General features: G+C 33.4%; 3 protein-coding genes and 1 long non-coding RNA gene across 16 annotated transcripts; 2 read left to right on the top strand and 2 right to left on the bottom strand.

Annotated features, from left to right (window-relative positions):
- The first annotated feature begins 56 nt into the window (after positions 1 to 56).
- On the top strand, positions 57 to 3553 carry LOC107622462 (protein PIN-LIKES 3). The gene is made up of 10 exons (XM_016324363.3): positions 57 to 235; positions 392 to 471; positions 632 to 756; positions 854 to 975; positions 1429 to 1650; positions 2014 to 2106; positions 2472 to 2572; positions 2682 to 2734; positions 2873 to 3058; positions 3148 to 3553. The coding sequence occupies exons 1-10, from the start codon at positions 101 to 103 to the stop codon at positions 3270 to 3272; spliced, it is 1242 nt and encodes a 413-aa protein (XP_016179849.1). The 5' UTR covers positions 57 to 100; the 3' UTR covers positions 3273 to 3553.
- LOC107622461 (protein FAR1-RELATED SEQUENCE 5) lies at positions 1756 to 7436 on the bottom strand. 5 transcript variants are annotated; one of them, XM_016324361.3, is made up of 3 exons: positions 5123 to 7406; positions 4085 to 4282; positions 1756 to 3415 (listed from the first exon to the last, which is right to left on the bottom strand). In XM_016324361.3, the coding sequence occupies exons 1-2, from the start codon at positions 7253 to 7255 to the stop codon at positions 4094 to 4096; spliced, it is 2322 nt and encodes a 773-aa protein (XP_016179847.1). In that variant the 5' UTR covers positions 7256 to 7406; the 3' UTR covers positions 1756 to 3415; positions 4085 to 4093. The 5 variants fall into 5 exon arrangements, with proteins under 5 accessions (XP_016179847.1, XP_088343244.1, XP_016179846.1 ...); XM_088487118.1 differs by having other exon boundaries at positions 1756 to 2190; positions 5123 to 7398; XM_016324360.3 differs by having other exon boundaries at positions 1756 to 2127; positions 5123 to 7398.
- Positions 7437 to 8603: 1167 nt separating this feature from the next.
- Positions 8604 to 12873, top strand: LOC107622463 (uncharacterized). Of its 9 annotated transcripts, none has more exons than XR_015883356.1 (5): positions 8606 to 9351; positions 9461 to 10398; positions 10494 to 10545; positions 12251 to 12560; positions 12627 to 12873. It is a non-coding gene; the product is annotated as an uncharacterized LOC107622463 (long non-coding RNA). The 9 variants fall into 9 exon arrangements; XR_002356120.2 differs by having other exon boundaries at positions 8614 to 9954; positions 10309 to 10398; XR_015883357.1 differs by having other exon boundaries at positions 8604 to 9590; positions 9779 to 10545.
- A 912-nt stretch (positions 12874 to 13785) lies between these two features.
- LOC107622752 (pyrophosphate--fructose 6-phosphate 1-phosphotransferase subunit alpha) lies at positions 13786 to 19242 on the bottom strand. The gene is made up of 19 exons (XM_016324774.3): positions 18874 to 19242; positions 18549 to 18721; positions 18349 to 18461; positions 17979 to 18053; positions 17768 to 17881; positions 17616 to 17683; positions 17382 to 17465; positions 17057 to 17110; positions 16872 to 16952; positions 16682 to 16775; positions 16524 to 16597; positions 15887 to 15997; positions 15746 to 15790; positions 15607 to 15663; positions 15150 to 15254; positions 14935 to 15051; positions 14728 to 14831; positions 14291 to 14456; positions 13786 to 14200 (listed from the first exon to the last, which is right to left on the bottom strand). Exons 1-19 carry the CDS (start codon positions 18961 to 18963, stop codon positions 14072 to 14074), a joined length of 1854 nt encoding a protein of 617 aa, XP_016180260.1. The 5' UTR covers positions 18964 to 19242; the 3' UTR covers positions 13786 to 14071.
- Between the last annotated feature and the right edge of the window lie 3295 nt (positions 19243 to 22537).

The raw sequence follows: 22537 nt of genomic DNA, 5'->3' as shown, positions 1-22537 counted from the left end.
AGCATACTTGGCTACTTGACAACTTGACATTGAGAAAACTTGTATATATATATATATATATAAGCACTATACAAGTTAAAGCTTAGATTAAACAAAGATAATGGGGCTTATAGATATCTTCATTGCTTCATCCATGCCGGTGTTGAAAGTTTTATTAATCACAGCACTTGGTTCATTTCTTGCTTTAGATAGTATTAATATATTGGGAACAGATGCAAGGAAGCACTTAAATATTGTGAGTTTTGTATTTTATTCACTCATTATGTGTTATTCTCTTTCATACTATAATGTTTTGAAACTCTTCTAACTCCATTTATTTTTTAAAAATACTGGTCCATTTCTATATATTCAAATTGGTTACTGCTTATAAGTTTTTTCTATGCATCAACAGCTAGCGTTTTACGTATTAAATCCAGCCCTGATAGCAGACAATCTAGCCAGCACAATTACATACAATAGTATGGTGAAAATGTGAGTGAGATTCTGTTTCATTCATTTGTCAACTCAAAGCGAGAACAACCAATTATCTTAAGAATTCTATATTAATTGTCATTACCATTTATGTTCTCAGTACATTTTCCATTATTGTATTGTATTTTGAGACACCAGTCTTTTAATTTGTGTGGCATAGGTGGTTCATGCCAATAAACATACTTATCACATTTGTGATTGGTTCAATTCTTGGATTGTTGGTTATTCACCTAAGCAGAGCACCTCAGCATCTGAGGGGTATCATTATTGGTTGCACTGCTGCAGGTATTTTTAACGCCACACTAAAGGTTTATTCAAATTTTTTTAAGTAAAAATATGTGGGCATCACCTGAGTATTGTTATTATTTGGTTCTTGAAACAGGTAATTTAGGGAACTTGCCTTTGATTATAATCCCAGCAGTGTGTCAAGAAAGAGGAAGCCCGTTTGGGGATCCTCATACTTGTAGCACCTATGGAATAGCTTATGCTTCCCTCTCACTTGCGGTAAAATTGTTTATTTAATTTACATATTCTATTTTGCATATAAAGTTTATGCATATTTATTTACCATTAAACAAAATGTAAAACTAGATTCCACATTAAATGAGACAAATATCACGCCCCCTTCAAATAGTAAAGAAATGTATATCAACTTAGCATATAATACGAAAATAATGCAAATAACATTTCTAAAATAAATTTGCTTGGTAACAATGTAATTTTCCCATCCCATTGCACATATATAAATCATATTAAATTTATGAGAATCACAGATATAAAGAGAAAATAGAATTTGGATTATAACATTAATTCCCATGCAAGACTTATCTATAATCCTTATTAATTTATATTATATTTTTTGACAAACTTAGAATTTAGCCTTTCTACCCTGTCTAGTCTCCAACTCAACTCATACTAAACTATAATTTACTTTGTGCGTTTATCGTGATAGTTCAGATGGGAAACGTATATTTGTGGACCTATGTATATAACATAGTCAGGGTCTCTACAAGAGGAACAAGCAATTGCAATAATGCTGCAAATGACCACAACGATTCTCCAAGAAAGTACTCAGAACCAGAGCTCCTTAGTTGTTCAGAACCTTTACTTGTATCCAACAAGAATGTTAAGGATCAATATGTTCTCCTACCCTGCACTACCTCTGAAGCAAAACATGAGGTTCTTTTTTTTTTTTTTCTTCTTTTTTCCAATGCAAAAACCAACTACGAAAAAAAAAAAGGAAGAAAAGAAAGAAATAGTAAAATAAAATAGTAGACAGCAGTAATTTAAGATATGTAGGCCATAGTTGTTATTTCACCTTTATTATACCTGAAATGCAATATGCTTAGGTACTAAAATCCAATATCCAAATGAAATGGCAATCACTTTTTCTTGTGGGAGCACTAAATTTTTCATATCTATAACTGATAAAGTGACAAACAAATACTGAAAGATAAAACATCAATATACAACATTACTTCACTAGTTTTGGCTGCATTATTGAAGTTGAAGCAAAGTACTGAATAGACTGCTGAATGGCAGGTGGCAGGTACAGCTAACATGTCAAACCGTCTTCAATTATTCCTTAGAAAGGCCAGTCTGAAGGAAGCATTTGCACCATCCACCATTGGAGCGGTATAGTTTACATTACATCTCCTTAATCATGAAAGCTAACATGGTTGAACAACTTGTACCAAACACTAGAAGTCTAGGACATGGCTGAACTTATTAAGAGGAAAAAGGAGACAATACATTGATGAATTAAAATTTCATGGAAACAAAAGTCAGAATTAGATATAACAGCTTGTTATTGACCTAACCATTCAATATTGAAATTACTTCACATAGTTGATTTCTGAGTACTTAGAGCAGATTTAGTAAATATCTAATTTTACAAAAATAGCCTCAATGGCGGGAGAAAAAAGTTGATTATGAACCTAAAATAAGCTAATCTAACACTTAAATCTATGTTCTATTTAACATTGAGACATCCTGTGTAGATTGTTGGGTTTATAGTTGGATTGGTCCCCCAAATGCAAAAGGCTTTGATTGGCAATGAAGCTCCACTACATGTGATTCAGGACTCAACATCCTTCTTAGGGTATAAAACTATAGTCTTACATTGCTATATATTTGAGATGTAAAATTGGTTTCAGTTCTCTAGTTGACTTAATCCACTTCTTTATAATAATATCTTTTAATGATGGCAGAGATGCAGCGATTCCTTCTCTCACTTTGATAGTTGGGGGAAATCTCCTTAAAGGTGGTAATTGACAGAGAGTCTCCTAATGCTTCATTTTCTTTTCCTTTTTTCATAAGAGTCCTAACTCCTCAATTTTCATGTTTAAATTCCCCATTACATAAGATTACAGGAACCTAACAGTGGCTAGGTTTGTTATAGGTTTGAAAGGATCAGAAATTGATAAAAGTATCATTATAGGCATCATCATTTCAAGATATATAATCCTTCCTGTGTCTGGAATCTTCATTATCAAATGGGCAGCTCAACTAGGCATGGTGCAGTTAGATCCATTGTATCAGTTTGTTCTTCTGATCCAGTATGCAGTTCCACCATCCATGAATATAGGTGCTTATGCTACACTAATAGTACTTTACACTAAGGTAATATCTGAATTGATGTGGAGCTAAAACTATCATGCTATGTATCTTTTGTAGGAGCTATCACTCAATTGTTTGGGATAGGAGAGAAAGAGTGTTCTGTCATCCTGCTGTGGTCTTACCTTGTGGCTTCAATCTCTCTAACCTTTTGGTCAACGTATTTCATGTGGCTTGTATCATAAGTCTTTTGAACCTAGGGATATGTTGCTAGTAGGAATTTTGGAGGGAGATGAAAAGGAAGGGTCCAAAGTAAGAAAGACTACACTTTATACTTCACGCCTTTTCCTTCCTCCTCCAAAAATCAAACCTCACAAACAAGAATTCCCTGCAATTAGGGGATAAAAATCTGTTACATTTTGTTCCAATAGCAGATGGTGTATGCCATTTGCTCCATTTAACTTGTACAGTTTCAAGCTGTATTATCATGCTTATTTGGTTGTATATAAACTAGAAATTTTAACGAGTGACCAGTCAGAAAAACACTTCACAATCTAAATTCTTTTTTACCATCTTTAAAACAGTTCTTGAGAAGTATGTATAGTATGCCTTCAAGGAAACCAAGTAAATAAGTATTATCAAATAGAGGATTCCTACATCAAAAGATAACAGTGCTTAGCTTCCTAAAGACAAGTCCTATTCAGGTCACTAAAGTGAGAATAAAATCAAATTAATTAACTACTATCATCATTCAGGCCGTATAATCTATGGCTTAGGTAACTGCTAAAAAGGAATTGCAAAATTTGTGTTAAATTAAAATCAACTATTAATGGCTAACAGAAGATTTCATGACCTCAAACCTCCTTCCAGAAATTTACCTCAACCCTTAAATACAATTTAAGATCAGCTATGGCTACAAAAGAACTATGAACAAAGTAACTACTAACTAACTACTTTCATTGCAGAAAACATCTGTATCATCTTTCATCATATATGCACCAATAGATATCAGATTTAAATCCAGTTACCTAGATATGAATCCAGTTACCAAACTTACCTCCATCAGCTACTTACTTTCTTCAGCTACCAATTCACTTCCTAGATTTAGCCTAACACTCTGAGCCTTAACAGATATTTTTAACTTCTGCTCCTCCATATTTTTTAGTAAGCCAAACAGGTTTTGCCTATACGATTCACATCGCTGCCGAGCACCCTCTAACTCAGTAGTCAACTCTTGAATTTTCTTATCCTGATCCTACAAAGAAAATTTTTTTAACTTCAATAAGGATGTTATATCTGAGCTGGCATTCTTTAGAAATTAAAATCAAAATGTACCATTCAACATGCATCAAAAAGATATTCAGAACAGATTGATACAAACAGAGGTCCATATATATACCTAATACTGAGAACAGGGACAGAAAATCAATTCTTAATTTTCTTAATATAGTGTCTAATATGAAATAAACTTAATAGGTAACACATACATTTATTGATGCAAAAGGTGTCCAGTCATAAGCATGTCTAGATTTCCAACAGATCTTTCATTCTCAACAAAAAGAAAGATCCATTTCAAATACACCCTCATAAGACTTTTAACTATGTGATTATTTTATCTGGAAGTCGACATCTACATAAATCAAGCTCTGTTGATTTATTTACTCCTCCTAATACCTAAATTATCCTTTTGATTCATAAATGGCAGCCAAAAACCCTCACTAAAACCAATATCTTTGGCATGATAATATATTGCAATGTATGCTTATCACTGCGTTTTAAATAACAAATGTGTCCTGTTTAACATCCCCTTTTATTTTTTTCCCGTCTGTCACTATTCAAAACTTAACTCCCTTCTCACAATCCTTAAGAGAAAAACATATGATCAAATATAGACAATTACATATATGCAAGATAAGCTGAGACAGTAACCAGATTTTAAAGCAATCAAACTGCATGTTTGGGTACGTGCACGTAATAATGAATCGAGTCTAGTTTTGCAAACTATAACAAGTCCAAAGTATAATGCATGCTTTGTTGACAAATATGACATCAAAAGGAATATAAAAATTTCTGTTGGAAGGAAAAAGGTACTGACTGTATCACTAGATTGACTACTCTCATGGTTTTCATTATTATCTGAAGTACTTTGCACGGGTGCTGGACGAGGTTTCTTTGCATCCGCAACCTTTTTCGCAGCCTCGCGTAGACCATTCAGCGCAACGCTATAAGTATCCGATGATTCTGCCCCCATTTCTACATAACTCATAATTTCCCGGCTCAAACTATCGTAGCGAGAGGAGTAACACTCTTCCAGATTATTTTGCAATTCCCGTGCTCCTTTATCCAACAAGATACTCTTTGCGTTTCTTGTCCACCTTTTCAAGATGTAATGGGACGGAAGCGTAAGAATATTGATGACCCTAAAAACTGCTAATATGTGCCTACAGACAAGACCCGCAAACTCAAACATTTGGCAGCTGCAGCTAGCTTTCTTCCTGAAGACATTGAACCTAACAAAATGCGCCCTATTCTCCTCCCCGTACTTCGCCACCCGATAAGTAGCTTGTGATCTTGCATCATCCATCAACGTAGCAGCATATGCAAGGGTCTCAACCAATTCCTCTTGGAACCTTGCAAATATTTTCCTCGTGTAGAGACCAGCCGCTTGTTTTTCCATTGGAGAAGGAGTTCTCAAAACCGGTGCGGTATTCAGCGTATCATAATCCTCCTTCACTTCCTTCTCATATCGATCCGCGACTCCTTTCTCATACTGCTTAATCAGTGTCTGGACGGTAGTCGTCGCATTAATAAACCCATCAAAGTACGAGCTGCTCGTATCACTCCCATGGATGGCAGACAAATCGCCAAAAAAGGTGTCGCGGAGATAAACAGGCACCCATTGATGGCGATTCCTGTACATCAACTGAAGCCATTCATTATCCAGAAGCTCATACCTCCCAACAAGGAACTTCCAGCTAGACTCAAACTCATCAACTGTCTCTGCCGAGTTCACGCACCGTCGAAACTCAGACTCAAACTCAGGATGCACTCCACACACATCAATCAGCCTCTCCTGAACCTCACCAAACACGTCCCACTTGGAGAACCGGTGACGAGTATCCGGGAAAACCTGCAAGACAGCAGAGTGAATTATCCTGTCCTGATCAGTAGTAATGGACACAGGATGCCGGCCGTACATTGCTTGAAGCCATGTGGTAAAAAGCCACACGAAGGACGCCTCGGATTCATTGAGCATCAGGGCGCAGCCGAAGAGCACCGGCTGCCCGTGATGGTTCCATCCAGTAAAAGGCGCAAAGGGGACTTTATAGCGTCCCCTCCGATACGCCATATCGAAAACAACAGCATCTCCAAAATATTCATAATTCCTCCTGGCATTGCCATCAGCCCAAAAGATGTTACCTGAGGAACTCTCCGAATCGCCCTGGAAGGAGTAGAAGAATCCAGAAGGATCCTCCTCACTCATCTTCTTCAAGAAATCGAAGACAAGCTGGTTCCCACTCCCGAGGCTCCTCTTAGAAGATGACGTCATGTAGTTCTGGCAGTCAACTTTTGTGAAGCCGACGTTGTCGATGCCGCCAGACTCCTTGATGAGCACCGTCATGACCTCGGCAGCGCCCATGCCAGCTGCGTGAAGAGTATCGATGAGGCTGCGGGCGGCACCGTTGACGCGGCGGTGGGAGCGGAGGCAGTGGACCCTATCCGGAGGGACGAGGTCGTGGTTGTGGTCTTTGATGAACTTGGAGATGTACCACTTGCCGAGTGGGCCCTTCTTCTTGACGGTGATCTGAGCTTTGCAGCCGACACGTGTCACGGAGCGGTGGCGCTTAGGGTCGTGGTTCTCAGGGTTGCGGCGGAAGCCCTCTCGGGAGCATACAACACGGCGGCGGATGACGGAGGAGTCCTTTCGGGAGCGGAGACAAACGCTGACGCGCGTGCTGAAGCCGATGCGACGCGCGTAGGCGTTGTAGAAGGCGCGTGCGGATAGCTCGGAGTCGAACTCCATGCCGATGTAGGGCTCAGTGGTGCTGTTAGGGTTTGAGTTGGAGGAAGAAGGGTTGTTGTAGTTGTTATTGTCATTGTTATTGGTTTGTGGATGTTGTTCTTCTTCGTCGTCTTCATCGTCTTCTTCCTCTTCTTCTTCTTCGGATTCGAATCCTGTGGCTTCCATCTCGAGGTCCATGGATTGAGGAACGTTGCGATGGCGCATTTTGGAATGTTGGAAAATTATGCGATACAGTGAACCCCCTTACGCTAAGGTCTACGGAGGAGCAACCCAGATAACAGAGAAGCAACAGAGTGCGGGTGTTTGTGGCTTATTACTACTTCTTTTAGCTTGTTAACACCCTAGCCCAGCCCCACTTCTATGTGTTTTTATTTTTAATAAAATTGTTATCAAGTGATTATAGATGGAAAGTAAGTAGGGGTGGCAAAGCGGGTCGGTCCGTCACAAACCGTCCTGTTCCGCCTAGGTCCGTCCCTATAAATGGGAGCGGGTCGGCCCGACTCACCAACTAAGATGGGTTTAAAATGCTAGTCCGTTCCGGTTTATGGTGGATTGGCGGGTCGGCGGGTTAGTCCGCTTGACTTTTTTTTTTTTAAAAAATAAAATTTATTAAAATTAACAAAAAAATAATAATTAAAAAATTAAATACAAATAAAAAATAGTCAAATTATAATATAATTTTTTTTAATTTTTAACTTTAATAAAATTGTTCAAAATAATATTTGTCAATAGAATCATCTTTATTTTAAAAAATAAATCACATAATTTGAGCAAATATATGAATTTGTAAAATAAAATAAATAAAATTAATAACTAAAAAAGAATAAAAATAAAAACAAAAAAAAGTGTTTGAAAATTTTATAATTATTAATTTTATAATAATAATCACTCTTTTAGTTAATAAAAAACAAAAGAAAAACAAAAAATTTTGACCCGCCGGACCGGCCCGCCCCGCCCCGTCAAAACCCGCCAATTTAGCAATGCGGGTTTGGCGGATTTTGTTAATTTGGCAGGTTCCAAATCCTAGCCCGACCCGCTTTTTTAGCGAATTTAGCGGATCGGCCCGACGGGTTCAACCCGTTTTGCCACCCCTAAAAATCAATTAGTTAAAATTAATTTTATCTGAAGTTAATAGTTAAAAATTATTAAATGACTTGATAAATTTGATTAAATTATTATTTAATAATTTTTTATAAATTTAATTGAATTATTATTTAACTATTTTTAATTATTAACTTCAAATAAAATTAACTGTACCAAAATTTTTACTTTATATTAATCCTTATCCAAATTCCATTCATAACTAATAAATGTAAGATTATATTTGGTTACTGTTTCCAAATAGTAGGAACAAAAATGCCAAAAAAAAAAACAAATAATAAATAAATACATATTTTACCAAATTAGTAGCCTATGGTAAAAAAGGACACAAATTTGTGTTCTACTTCCTTCGCTATTTAAACAACCATATTTATCAATACAAAAAATTAATTACTAAATCAATTATCAATATAAAATATATATTAAAAATAAATTAAATAATATATACATAAGAATTAATTTATTTAAAATATAAAAATTAAGCAGTTCAATACACGAGACACAGAACAGTATTTCCCCCAATTTAACATTATCAGTGGTGACGATACGTTGAAGCAAAGAACAGTATTCTCTCTCGTGTGCCAAAGCGGGGATTTTTTTGCACAATTCCATTCTCAAAATCAAATTGCTCTTTTTCTTTTTATTTTTGGTGGCTGAAAATTAAAAAGCAACAAAAAAAAGAAACTTAATTTTTTTTCTTCATCTCACCACCCCCACATCCTCCTCTTCATGTCACCAACTGAAAATTGTGTTTCAAGTTATCAAGATCGACTGGGCAGTCCCGTTCATCAAAATAGAGCTGAAAGTTGCAAATGTGGCAGCAAGGAAAAGTCTTGTGTCGAAGGAGAAAGAACTGTGTGAACCCAGATAAAGAAAAGTTTTAGCAGCGGAGACTATAGTACAAGGTGAAGAGAGCAGGGGACGGTATCCCAGCAACCAGTAGGATCGAGATTGTAGCTGAAGATTTGAAGTTTATCTTAAAAGTCAAACTAAATGGAAAAGGAGATTTCAGAAGTCCAGAGAAGTAGGGCGACCCAGAGATGGAGGAAGCACGATGGGGAAGAACAAGGATATTCAAGAACGTGCCACCGCACAGAGATTGGACAAGTGTTGGAATCTGCTGCACGTCATGCGCTTGAAAGCAGGAAAAGATCCTTGCATACTTCTTCTTCTTCCTCCAAATGCATACTCTTTCTACTGTTAGTTATTTATTCCAAAGTGGGATTAACACTGTTGGGCTTCAAGTTTCAATACTTTGTGTTCTTTTCTTTTGCTGACTTTTTCAAGTATTCATTTTTTTTTTTGCAGTTTAGGATTTCAGACATATTCAAACGAGTTGCAACTTAAAGTGTTGTCGGTAATGGTTCTATAATTCACGGGTAAGCAGAAGATTCTTGCATAACTCAAGCGCCTCCATCATGACATCAAATTCCTTCAGGTTCTTTCTTTCTTTCTTATAATTTTGATTTGCTTACTAATAAAGTGGAATCTAATTTTGTTGCAAGCAAACTTCTTTGCAAATTCTGAATTGTCTGTTAAATTTTTATCTGTCAGAATTTCTTGCCAAGTTTATTGCTATCCATTTTTCTTTTAAATTCATTTCCTGTGTTTTCTTAAACTATGCAGGAAAAATTGAAAGAGCTTGAGAAAGCAGATAATGTGTATCATGTTATTAATATCTCTGCCTCTTTTTTTTTTGTTCTTGACCATTTTTCTTATCTTCCCTTAGGAGGAACAAGGTGTAGAACATCTCTTCAAACACTTGCAGGATTTTTCAGACAATACGTCAGCATTTTGATATTGTGTGCATTCTTTTTTTATTTCCTATCATACCTATTATTCATTTGTTTTTTTCAAGTCATTCATGTTTGATAAAGATATGTTTCCAATGAAAATTGTGAATCAAATAGGTATCTATTTAGAATCACCCCTATACTATTTTGACAAACCCCAATTCAATTTCTAATTGGTTTGGCTGAGCTAATTACTGCTTCACATACTTGAATTTCATATTCTTTTTATTGCTCTGTAATACATTCCATTATCACATAAAAAGTTTTCATCGTTTCATCAAGTTTATCTATTTATTTATTTATTGAAATTCTATTATTTTGGTGACTTTGTTTTAACTGATATTGTGCATGCTCTGTTTTCAGGTCCTTTATTTATTTAATTAATTTTGTTCATTGCAAGAGATCCGTTAACTCTTTTAAACCTCTATATTTAGGAGGATAGGTGGGAAGATGGTAACTACATCCATTCTAATAAATTTCTTTCATCAAATCTATAATTGTCTTTTATTTATATATTTGGTCATTTATTTGTGTTTTGCTTTCTAAAGGTTCAAGTTGGAGGATAACCTTTCTACAAAGTTGACAGTAAATTAGGTGAAGGTGAGCGTCTATTGCAACCTCTGGATTTTCAAAGTTATTTGAAACTTTTGGTTTGAGATTAATTTTGGTTTTAGTTGACTTCTACTTTTTATTTCTCAAATGGCACTAAAATTTGGGATAAGATCAGCAAAGACAAAACATATCTTGATTTGGCAATAAATTTGGGCACTCTAACTATAGCCTTTCTTATGAGTGGCAAATTCATTATATATTCCTTTAATATCTTGATTGTAAATATCCTTCATTACACATTTCTATATTGACGAGGTAGAGGATACTAGTAGAGATAGAGACAATTGACAAAAAAAGGTCAATAAAATTTGTTGTCATGTCTGTGTATTACAATTTTCTTCAAGATAGGTATCTTTTTAAAATGGGATTTTATCCAAAATGATTGTATATTCAAAAATATTAGAAAATACTAATTTTTTTATCTTACAATAAAATACTTAACAGAAAATGAGTGAAAATAGAGAATAAAAATGCCAGATAAAAAGAGATAATACTGATAATTTTTTATCAAGGATCTAATTCATTTAAATTAAGAAAAAGCAACAGTAAATATGGAAGAATAATTTGTAACTGATGTTGTTATTGCAACAATTGATGAACTCAAAGAACTTGAAATACCACAATGTGGTTACTATTTTGTTTCATTGTTTATTTTTTATTAGTTGAAGTTAAGATGATGGCATTGATTGTTTTTAACCTTTTCTTCCTACTAGGTGCATCTTTGATTGGTTCATTTGTCAAATCAAAAATTTTTGCTGCATTTTCTGTTTCTACTGGGAAGAATTCATGCAATATGATCTTGAAGTAATTTCAAGACCTTTTCTATTTTTTAGATTTCATTTGATATATACATTTTCTATTTAAGAGGCATAATCTATTGAATTTGCATTTATGCATCATTAGGTAAGTACTTTAATTATTCTATCTCTTTGATAGTGTGATTGCTTGAATTGGTGGCATGTTTTTTAGCTATGATACCCAGGTATTTATTTTATTTCATTTTGGATTTCATATACACGATTAAAAAAAACCATTATTCCTTCTTTAAATTCGTGTTTATTATGCCACATCTGCCCCTAATGATTCTTTCTGTTTCTGATTGTGTGCATCAAAGTTACTGATTTCATCTGATTTCTTACTTATAGTAGTTCATTTGTGAAATTCTAACATGTGTTGACAGAAGATATGAGAGATATATCAAGGCATTTTTCCCCTTTAATCATAATCCAAGTGTAATTAATAACCAAAACTTCTATTTTACAATTCATTCTATTTTAAGCAAGAACTGAGTTGTCACAATATCAAAACAAGAAAATTTTGATGCAGCTTTGTCTTTGGTGCATCTATTCTTTTATGATATTTGTTTTATACATAAAAGAGAATTGTAATCTTACTTTAAGTTACTTACATATATCATATGTCTAGACTGATAATAAGGTAAATGAGGTGATATAGAGTTTAAAATAGTTAAATTATGTTATTCACCTAAGGTCCGTACCATCCCATCTAAATTGAACATTGCTAATTGCCATTGTAACTAATGCAATTTTCAATTCTCATGGCCGCATTCAAGTTTTTTTTTTTTTTTTTTTTTTTTACATTTTTTAACTTCTTAAATATCAGTTTGTTTATTTATTATTTTTTTGATTGGTGTCGAATGATTAATACGTGATTAATGACCCGGCTTTGTCAGGTTGAAGCTTAATTGGTCACGAACCTCATCTCGCACAACACGTTTGATGAAAATGCTCCCTACACGTTCACTGTGTTATGATTTTGAGTTACGGGCTCTGAAAACATTGTTTAAGTGGCTAAAGCAAATTACAAATTCCATAAAAAAATATATTTTGTTGGTTTCATGGTTTAGTTGCTAGATGCAGAGGATGATCCTTAGTTGATAAATCTAATGGCTTCTTAAGATATGCGCTTTTTTGATCTAGAGAACATTGGAGGCCAAAAAACAGGCAGATTAAAGTTCATATGATGCTTCCAATGAGCCTTAGGTAAATATTGCAAGTTTGTTCTTTCTTTTTGCTTCTTCTTCTTACATTTAATTTTTGTATTTTTAGGAATACACGTTGATGCTCTATTCTTGATGATGACTTGATTATAGAGAAGTTCTCCGCAGCAATTAGTGCGTCCATCATTGGTGTAATTAGAATGGAGACATCACTTGGAAGATATGGCATTAGGGATGTTTTTTGTTTAGTTTGTGTATAATTTTATATTCCATGAATTATGTTATTTTGTTTCCAACTTACCAAACGACTACAAGGAAGAATATATTAAACAACAATGTTAAAAGAATGGAGTTAATTTTGAGGGTGTTTGGAAGTTTTTAATAAGTTAGAGTTTAATAAAATGTTTGAGAGAATTGAATTAATTATGGAGAGAATTCTTTGATTAGGAATCAAAAGAATATAATTGAAATAGAACATGTAGAGTGTGTTTGAAATAATTATTTTGTCCTTTAACTATTACCACTAACTCTTTAGTGAGGATAATTTTGGTAATATCATAGCTCATGAGAATACAATTGAAAATTAAACCACTTTTTGTGTGATTTGATTTAAACTAATCATAAAAATTGAATTCTTACTAGAAATCAAATTTGCGTTACTTTTTACTACTTAAGTATAAAAAAGAATTCTAACACTGGAGTCAACTGAAATCACAATAGTATTATTCATATTATCACTGCATCTACAAACAATATTAGAATAGTCTAATATTCTTCATGTCTTCCTTTTTTTTAATTGAAATGATTACAATTTACTTTAAATTTTACAAATACTTTAAAAATAATAAAAATGATCGTTTCTTTTTTACACCTTTTTTACACTAGATAAAATAACTAACAATTCTAATCTGCGTATGTATGTGTTGTCCGTGCATTGCACGGGTATCTTGCTAATTTGCTAATTTACTGATTGAATTTTGATATGCCCATATATTTTTATCATTTGAAAGTGAGATTAAGGGATTAGGGAACAACACACATGGTTAATTAAACCGCGTTCATAACATGTTCACTTCTTATCTTCCAATATTCCAATTTTCTCTCTTTAAAATTTCTTAAATTTCATCGGCTGTAATCAAACACCATACTATACTAAGAAACAAATCTATAATCCCAACTGAATTTTAATCTCTCTAATGATTTCTCATTTCTGCCCAAGTTAAACTAAACAAAACAATTGAACTACTGTTTTTTCATAAAATGTTCGTAAAAAAACGAGCTCACTTGAAAAGAAAAACCAAGCTACATTGTCCAACAATGTGTTATGTCACATAGAAGCCTCACTTACTCAAAAGAATCAACCCAGGTTATGTAGTAGTACGGTTATAGAGCCAAAACTTTTGAATACACTCGCAGCAATCTTTCATGTTGACAATGCAACATGTCAGATCTTACACTTTTATTTCCAACCATCAACTAGCTACTTAAAATGGAAAAAAAAGTGTAAAAAAAAAAGGGCAAAAATGGCTACTTCGGAAAATTGAGCACATGTTGTCAAAGAGATGACAGGTTGTTGCCGGAAGATGCAGACATTGCGGCCAGAACTTCCGTGACGGATCCCATGACGCTCAGCGCTGCTTTCAGTACCTCTTGCGGACATCCCGGCTTCACAATTGTTCGAACCTGAAACAAGAAGAAGAAAATAAATCAGATGAAGCACAAGCTTGAAGATTTCATTATGATAATTATGTCTTAAAAGGTTCTTGCACTGACCTGTTCTAGGTACTCCTGAAGTTTCTTGATGCGACCCATATAGTCCTGATCTTCAACAGAAAGACTTATGGGCTTGGCATCCGCACCGGGGCCTTCAAACTGAAGTGGACCTGGATTTCTGTAGATATCATCCATGAGGAAGCTTGTGGCATTTTGTCTCAACAGGCTGCAACCAAAAAATCATTATGCATCAGATCAAACCCATCTTAACTATCAAGAACTTGGATCATATAGTGAAAGGGAAATCACAATCATGAAGCAAAACTCCATAGGTCAAACTATATTGGATCTGAATTCTGAAAGTAAATTAAATCTTATAAAATCAAATAAATAAACTAACTAATCAATAGAATTAAGAAATAAAATTTTTCAGTTAATCTTTTATTTCATATTCAATCACACAAACATTTATGCCAGGATGCAATCAAAAGCCTTACTCATATGCTTTGCCTCTCAAATCCACAGTAGCTGGATGAATGGCAGGTTTTCCAATTGATGTGGCTCCGGGATTTGGAGACCAGCGCTTCACTGTCATCATAGCCTAAAGTGCATCCCAAACAAACTAAACAAGTGAATATTCACCATGATCGATGGAATCAAAATCAAAGTGTTTGTTGTCAGGAAAAGAACAAAGGACTACATACTGTGATTGGTGCAGCACCACACTTCCACTTGTTCACAGGATTCTTAAGGTTAGTCACAGTTGCCATGTATCCATTTAAACCAGCAGCCAGTATGTGGTAACAGATGTGTCCGAGAACCTAGAATAATATCGAAAAGTTGTTAATAAAATAGGGAAACATGAATAGATGATGCTGATCAGAAAGGGTCCTAAAGAAACCAAATTAACTTAACTTACATATGCATAGTCACAGTCAAATTTCGATGGCAGAGATCCACGAGCTTGGTAACCAAAGAAATGACAAATTGCATTGAATTTCTTCCCCTTGTAAGTGCCTTCTTTCTGTCAATAACAACAAATTATTGAACATCCAGACAGAAAAGGATAATTTCCACTTCATGTCACTAGGAAGCAATTAAGGCCCAAGAGTCCAAGACCAGGTTATTTTTGGCATCAAGGATCAAATTGGAACCAACTAGATAGGAGAAGTGCAATTCAAGGTCAAGCCATGCAAAACCAACTCATCCTTGATAATTTCAAATCAACACTAATATTTTGGAAAAGCATCCACCATATTTTTTACAAGGAATCTGACTCATTGCAGTGGGGAACACCACAGAGGCACAAACAATAAATACATAAAACTTCAAAATGTAAGGAATAGAAGACAATGCAACCGAAACAATAACCATACCTGACGCTTGTTTATCTCGGCCTCCACAAGGTATGCTAGTAATTTCTCGGTCTCAATCTGCAAGATATTAAAAAGAAGACATGAAGGGACTAAAATTCTAACAATTTATTTGAACAACAAATCATCTGTTGATTATTACCTGAGATAACTGTGCAGAGTCATCTGATTCAGGGTAGAGGAGTAGCTGCAACATTAATATCATTGTTAGATTTATCATTACCATTACACATTAGAGCCAAATTTACACAAGGTCAGTTTTTAACATGACAAATGAACCAACCTGCTTCCTAATAAAGGGTGGAAGAAATTCAAACAAAGCAGATGCCCATGGTGAAAGCTGAGAAGATATCTTGTCAGAGGGGACACCTTGTCTGAGTAAACCATGAATTTCCTGAGGAACAAAAAGATAATAGAGGTAACATTAAGGTTTCATACTCTATCATGGAAGACAGAAAAACTGAATGATAACAGCTAAGCTAACATCAATGACATAAAGGGTGTTTGGAATGGGGGGAAAAGTTGAAAATGATTTGAATATATATTGAATTGAGTTGAAATGGTTTATAAATAAAATTGTGTTTTGAATGAAATAATATATGATTTAAAAATCACTTACTATGTTTGGAAAGCATTAAAACTAAAATCTATTTTATTTGATTTAATTGATTTTATTAGAACATATCAAGGATAAAGTAAATCATTTCCATCTAAATCCATCAAAAGTGATAGGATTTTAAATTACAAACTACAAACACTGAAATTTTATTGATTAGTAAAATCAATTCATTTCCTTTATAATTGTGTTCCATACACACTCAAATGGTACCATCATTTTCATCAACAGTATACAAATGCATATAAATGATTCAAAATGTTTCATGCCCAGGTGGGCCAGACTGCTGAGGCAGGGGAGTTACCTTTAAGAGTGCATACACTTCAGGAATGCTCTCAATTAGTCCTTCTGGCAGGAGGATTACTCCGTGATATTTATCTGACCAAAGACAAAGGAATATGGATCTCAGAAATGAAAGGAAATAAACAAAGACCGAGTCAAGGAACTGCAAATAATCCACACCTTGCTCTGCCCTAGCCTGAACTGCATTACAAATCTGTGTTGCAATATCAAAAAGGGTAAGCTTTGATGCGGCAACCTCCTCACCAAGAATAACCTGCACAGATACATTATTAAAGTATAGTTTGTCAGCAAGGAACTATAGCAATTAGCATGATCAGCCATGAAGGATGCAAGAAAAGAAAAGACTAACCATGTTTGGATGGGACTGGAGGGTGCACTCCAATGCAACATGGGATGCCTTACGTCCCATAAGACGGATGAAATAATAATACTGGAAAAGAAGATTTCGTCAGAAAGGTAGTGAGAAGAAAACTAACTAGAATAAAGAGCTTACACAAGCAAACAAAATATAAACATATGAATGTGCCTCTTTACCTTCTCTGCAGAGAGGGCGTCAGTGCAGACATTGCTGATGAGTTGAGAATTCACCTAATTATACAGAAACAATATATAAAAATCAATTGATCATTATTTCATAGTACAATCTTCCAAGCTGACATGGCACAAAAGTTATTTGCCTATCATGTTGAAAACAAGTTGTCCACTGTTGCATTTTATAATAAGTGATACAATCAACACTACCAACTTCTGAAATAGCAACATATCTCCTATACAGAGCCTAAAAAGAACCATATTAATTGTGCTTCATCATGCGTTAAAACTTGAGAATCATGCAAACCGAAGATCGAAGGACAAGTACCTTGCAAATTGTATCAAAACCAACATTGGTTTCAACAAACTGGTTCTTAAGATCTCCATTCAAAGTTACAGGAACACCAACCACCTGCACAATCCCAACTACCTTAGTCTTTTATGATATAATAAAAAACTGATGAGTTTCAAACCAATCAGTTGGAACAACAAAATATATTATCCCATTGTTTCGCACATAGGTCGACAAAATTACAAAAGTCCAGAGCAACCAGTAATATACCTTTGTAGGGCATTTAGCTACTGCAAAAGTTTCTGCAAGCTGCGCAGCATCCGTGTTTGATGTCACACCTAAAATATCATACATGTCAATGGTTAGAAACCTCTTTAGAAGCTCAAAGTTAAGCAACATACGAAGTTCCAAGAAAGGTATACCTCCAATGATAACAAGGCTATCAAGCTTCAAAATGTTGCATGCAACAAGTGCAGCATTAACTTGTTCTGTTGTCCTAATCTGATCTTTTGTTCGTCCAAGCAAATCATAACCACCTAGAAAATTAACAGCCATAGAATGATAATAAGTGAAAAATTTTCAGACAAACAATTGAACCAGCAATAGCAACAAATTTTACTTGTCACAACAAACCTTGATTTTTGTATGTTGAGAGAATTTCGTCACTTATCTCGAGATATTTCTGCGCAAATAGACCTTCCGAACCACCTGCATAATGAAACAAGTGCACTCCAATCTAGTTACTCATTTTCCCAACAGATACTCTATTTTACTTTAAGGTAATGATAAGTACTCTTAAGAATTACATTGCATAAAAGTAATAAAAAACACATCAAGTGTATGCATACCTAATTTTACTCAATTGTACAAAAGTGATAACTTTTATATTAGGCTAAGATAAGTACATAAAAAACAAGGACACTAAAAGTAACATCAATACATAAAGTTAATATATTTTTAGTAAATAAACAGAAGCTCAAAAGAGATCCATGATGAAAATTACCAAGGAATCCAAGCAAGACATTTTCAGGGTTGTGAATCTTGAGTGCACTGTAAAGACCCCAAATAACATTGTGTCCACCAGGAGACTGTCTCCCACAGAAAACAATCCCCACCCTGCAACAACCAACACCAACAAAGATTCAGAATCATAAGAACCAATTCATTCAAGAACAGGATTGATGAAATGTTTGGAAAACTGACCTGATAGGTGGATGCTCAGTGATGATCTGAGCATCAGGGACCTTAGCAGTGGCTCTAAGGAAGTGAGCCAAAGGCTGTCCATAAGTGTTTGGAAAAGCCCTCCTTATGGTTGGGTCATCAGCTGGGTCAGCAGTGGTGGTTGCATCACCAAACTCAACCCTCACAGTGGTTCCCTGAAAGAATTTAAAATTGAAACCAATAGGGTCAACTCAACCCCCATTTCCATGCAAATCAGAAATAAATAAATAAATAAACTTTATTCCAGAGAGAGTAAATTAAGAATTGTTAAAATGAGATCTGATGAGAGAATAAAAAGAGTGCGTACCTGTAGGCAAGGAGGAATCTCTGGCTCATATAAAGATCGAATCTTTTGAAGATCTGAGAGCTCTCTGGGAATACCATAGTCAGAATCCATGGATTTCACAATATTCCTTGCTTTGCTTTGCAGAGAGAGAATATAGAAAATGAACAAACACAAATGATGATGTTGTTGTTGGTAGAAGAAGTGTGTGTGATAGTGTAACTGAGGAGAGTGTTGGGTAGCCTTGTTTTTATAAGAGAAGAAGAGAAAACAGAAGACACCTACTACTACTACCTTGGTTTTATGGTTTACCCAACTTTCTCTTCAATTTCAAAACCAGTGACCCATTTCAACAACCTAACAAGCCCACCGGATTCGGGTCCTTTATCCATTATCCGAATATTCTCTTCTCTCCTTTTATTAGCAAGAACCCATTCACGCCTTTGATTTCTCTTTTTTTTTTCTTTTCCAACATAAACTATTATATATTACTGTAGTAATTTTTTTTAGTTGTCTAGGGTATTCTCAATCCAACAGAATAAGGACTAATTTATCGCGAATTTGAGTTCATTTAAGAATCTGCCAGTGACCAATGGGTTACTATTTACTATGTATGATACACAAGACAGGTTCGAGAATCTGCCACGAGAGAACGCAGACGGAATTGTTACAAGAGAAAGCAGATAGAACTGTCACGAAAGAAGACAGAACGGCCGAAAGAGAGTGTAAATTATATGATTTCTTCATGAGAATAGGTAAGCAGCGGATGACCATAGTGTTTGATCATTCAACTCGAAAAAACACATGACAGAAAGAACAGACTTGGTGAAGTGAAAAAGGATGAAAGGAGTGACAACCTATCCTCCTCAAGAATACCATGTTAAAAATAAGAGACTAAACTGGAGAAAAGATTTGTGTATTATTGAGTATATTCAAGTTGTCTAGAATGATACAATATAAAAGGATATTTATAGGTGCTAAGAGAATCGTAATAATAAAGACGTAATCTCCTATAATAAATATTCAAATATACTAAATAATATTAATTGATCCTAATTATATTCTAACGAATATAAAATATATTAAAATGTAAAATATATATTAAAAATAAATTAAATAATATATATATTTATACACGAAAACATAATAACTATTTTTGAGTAGAAATAATATTTTTGAAAATCAACTCATCTTTAAATGTTTCTTATTCAATATTATACTCTTTATTAATGAATCTTAACTCTTAATTTATTATATTTTGTATTAATAATTTAAATTTAAAAATTTTTGTCTCTCTTTTTTTTATCTTAAATATCAAATTATATTTTCAAAAACTAGTACACTTTTTTTTAAACACGTTAACATTTGCCTAAAAGTTTTTCAAAAAGATAAACAACTAATTATGAAATATATTCTATTTTTATTGTTAAAGATCAAAACCCCAATTACATAATTAAAAAACAAAATAAGCTACAATCTATGGTCTCATGGTTTAAATTTTGTAATTTATTCAGCCTACCGTTGTCAGCTTTTTGTCATATTCCAGGGTTGAAAAAAAGAAGGGTGCAAAGAATTTGTATTTATAATTATTTTCCAATAAAATAAATTTTTTTCCCCTCTAGAATGAAGAATATTTTTTGCTTTGGGAATAATAGGTGCAGTATGTTGGTGAATATGATTTTGGACTTTGGTGCCATGCCACCATTAAGCTGATGAAAGGGATTTGGACAAGTTTTTGTTGAATGAAACTTACGACTTATCTTATGCTAGATAGTGTTGATTTAGAATAATAATATAAAATATATTTTAAATTGACTCAAGTGGTATCTTAAAATATGATTTTCATGAACTTGCCAACTGCTTTTTGCCATGTATATCATGATGATTAGCACAAAAAGGTCTTTCCAAACCGAAAAGATTAGGATGGAAGAGGAAATAAATCATGCAAATTGCAAGTTTAAGATATTGTTTGCATAATTTGGAACATAAAAATTATATTTTTTGGTGACTTCATAAAAATTATTTTTATATAATGTATAACAAAACTAACTATTATATGAAAAGTTAAAATTAATTTGTCAGACATGTAAATATAGTTAATATTTTTTTTATTTACGGTATTTATCAAGTATTAATCTGTCGCAAATTAGAACTTAAGCAAACGAGTGAGCTCACTACTCGACTAACCCAAATTAATTAAACATAGTTAATATAACTATCATTAATATAACTATGTTTTAAAATTTGAAATATAAAATTAAAAAAAAGGTGGGAACCAATAGTCAAATAATCAATGTTTATGTTTTTTTATTATAATTTTTTCTCTTCATCCTGTACTTTCTATTATTTTATTTTATTCCTATATTATTTTGAATTAATTAACATTTTGCAAATGTAAAATAAGTTTGATTTAGTTTTGCTATTCAATACTTTAATTTTTTTTAATCGAATAAAATAATTCAATCTAAACTACAAAAAACTTATATCAGAATATATTGGATCAAATAAGAAAAAGAAAATTGAATTGATTTTTACTTTTAAAAATCTAGCTAGAGTTGTTATTTACCTCCTTCAAATTATGTTCATACCTAGAGTCGTATATTTTTAATGAATTATTGAATTTTTAATAATCAAAGTCAATTATATTCTTCAGCAATGTTGACTGCTAGAACTTAAAAGATAATAGTAAATAACTAAAATGTGTTTGTTTTTCTTTTTGACAAATTGCGTAACATTATGGTTGATTCCTTCCCAAGCAACGAGAAATTAACATTCTACGCCATGGTTTTTGGTGACTTCCAATTATGTGATTATTTCCCCAGCCCAAAACTAGGGACTAAGTTAAACTTGAGAAGAGAGATTTAATTTTCTCTGAGTTGAACAGAATAGTTTTATCCCTTTCCTTACAATGCCTTCTGTTGTTAAAGCTAAAGCATCTAGAATTGGAAATTAAGGTAAAGCATCTAGAAGTTAATAATAATAAAATAAGAATAAGTGTTTGTTTGGGCGCTATTATTTTAAAAAAATATTTTTTTTTATTTTTTAGTGTGTTTAGCAAATTTCTAGTAGTAAAAATAAAAACACTAGAAAAAAAAAATATCTTTTTTGAGAAGTTGTAATTTACATCTTTTTTTAAAAGATCTTTTTTTCTTTAAAAAAAGATGTTTTTCATGTAATAAATAAACAAAAAAGTATTTTTATATTGTTATATCCAAATATAATTGATAAATAAAAAGATCTTTTTGCATGAGATATCCTAACATAAAATTACTTTTATTTTTTCATAAGATCTTTTAAAAAAAGATAACTCAAAAAAAGATATTTTCTTAGAAGCTCACCCAAACAAATCCTAAAAGTTTTAGTTTTAATTTTTTCAAAAAAATGGAGAAAATCATTTGACACAGCTGGTTTGATAAATAGGAGTTTCATTAATTATATATAGAAATATATACCAAATTGCTTAACTATATGCATAAAAAAGTTGATCTTGAATATGAATATTATATTAATATAAATTTAAAACCTTTAGATAATAAATTAATGGATTTCTGATCTTATAAACTCCTCACTCTTCTTTGCTTTCTTTAATGTAAGACTAATTTCATACATATTCCTCACACTTGCAACATTAACAATTACCACTCACATAATCACATACAGGTCTGGTTTCAAATGAAGCTAAAAAAGC

This window comes from Arachis ipaensis, chromosome B10 (assembly GCF_059453495.1).
Source record: "Arachis ipaensis isolate K30076 ecotype BB chromosome B10, ASM5945349v1, whole genome shotgun sequence".
NCBI classification, from domain to species: Eukaryota; Viridiplantae; Streptophyta; class Magnoliopsida; order Fabales; family Fabaceae; genus Arachis; species Arachis ipaensis.
Note: the sequence above shows the minus strand (reverse complement) of the source record. Positions and strands in the feature narration are given on the sequence as shown.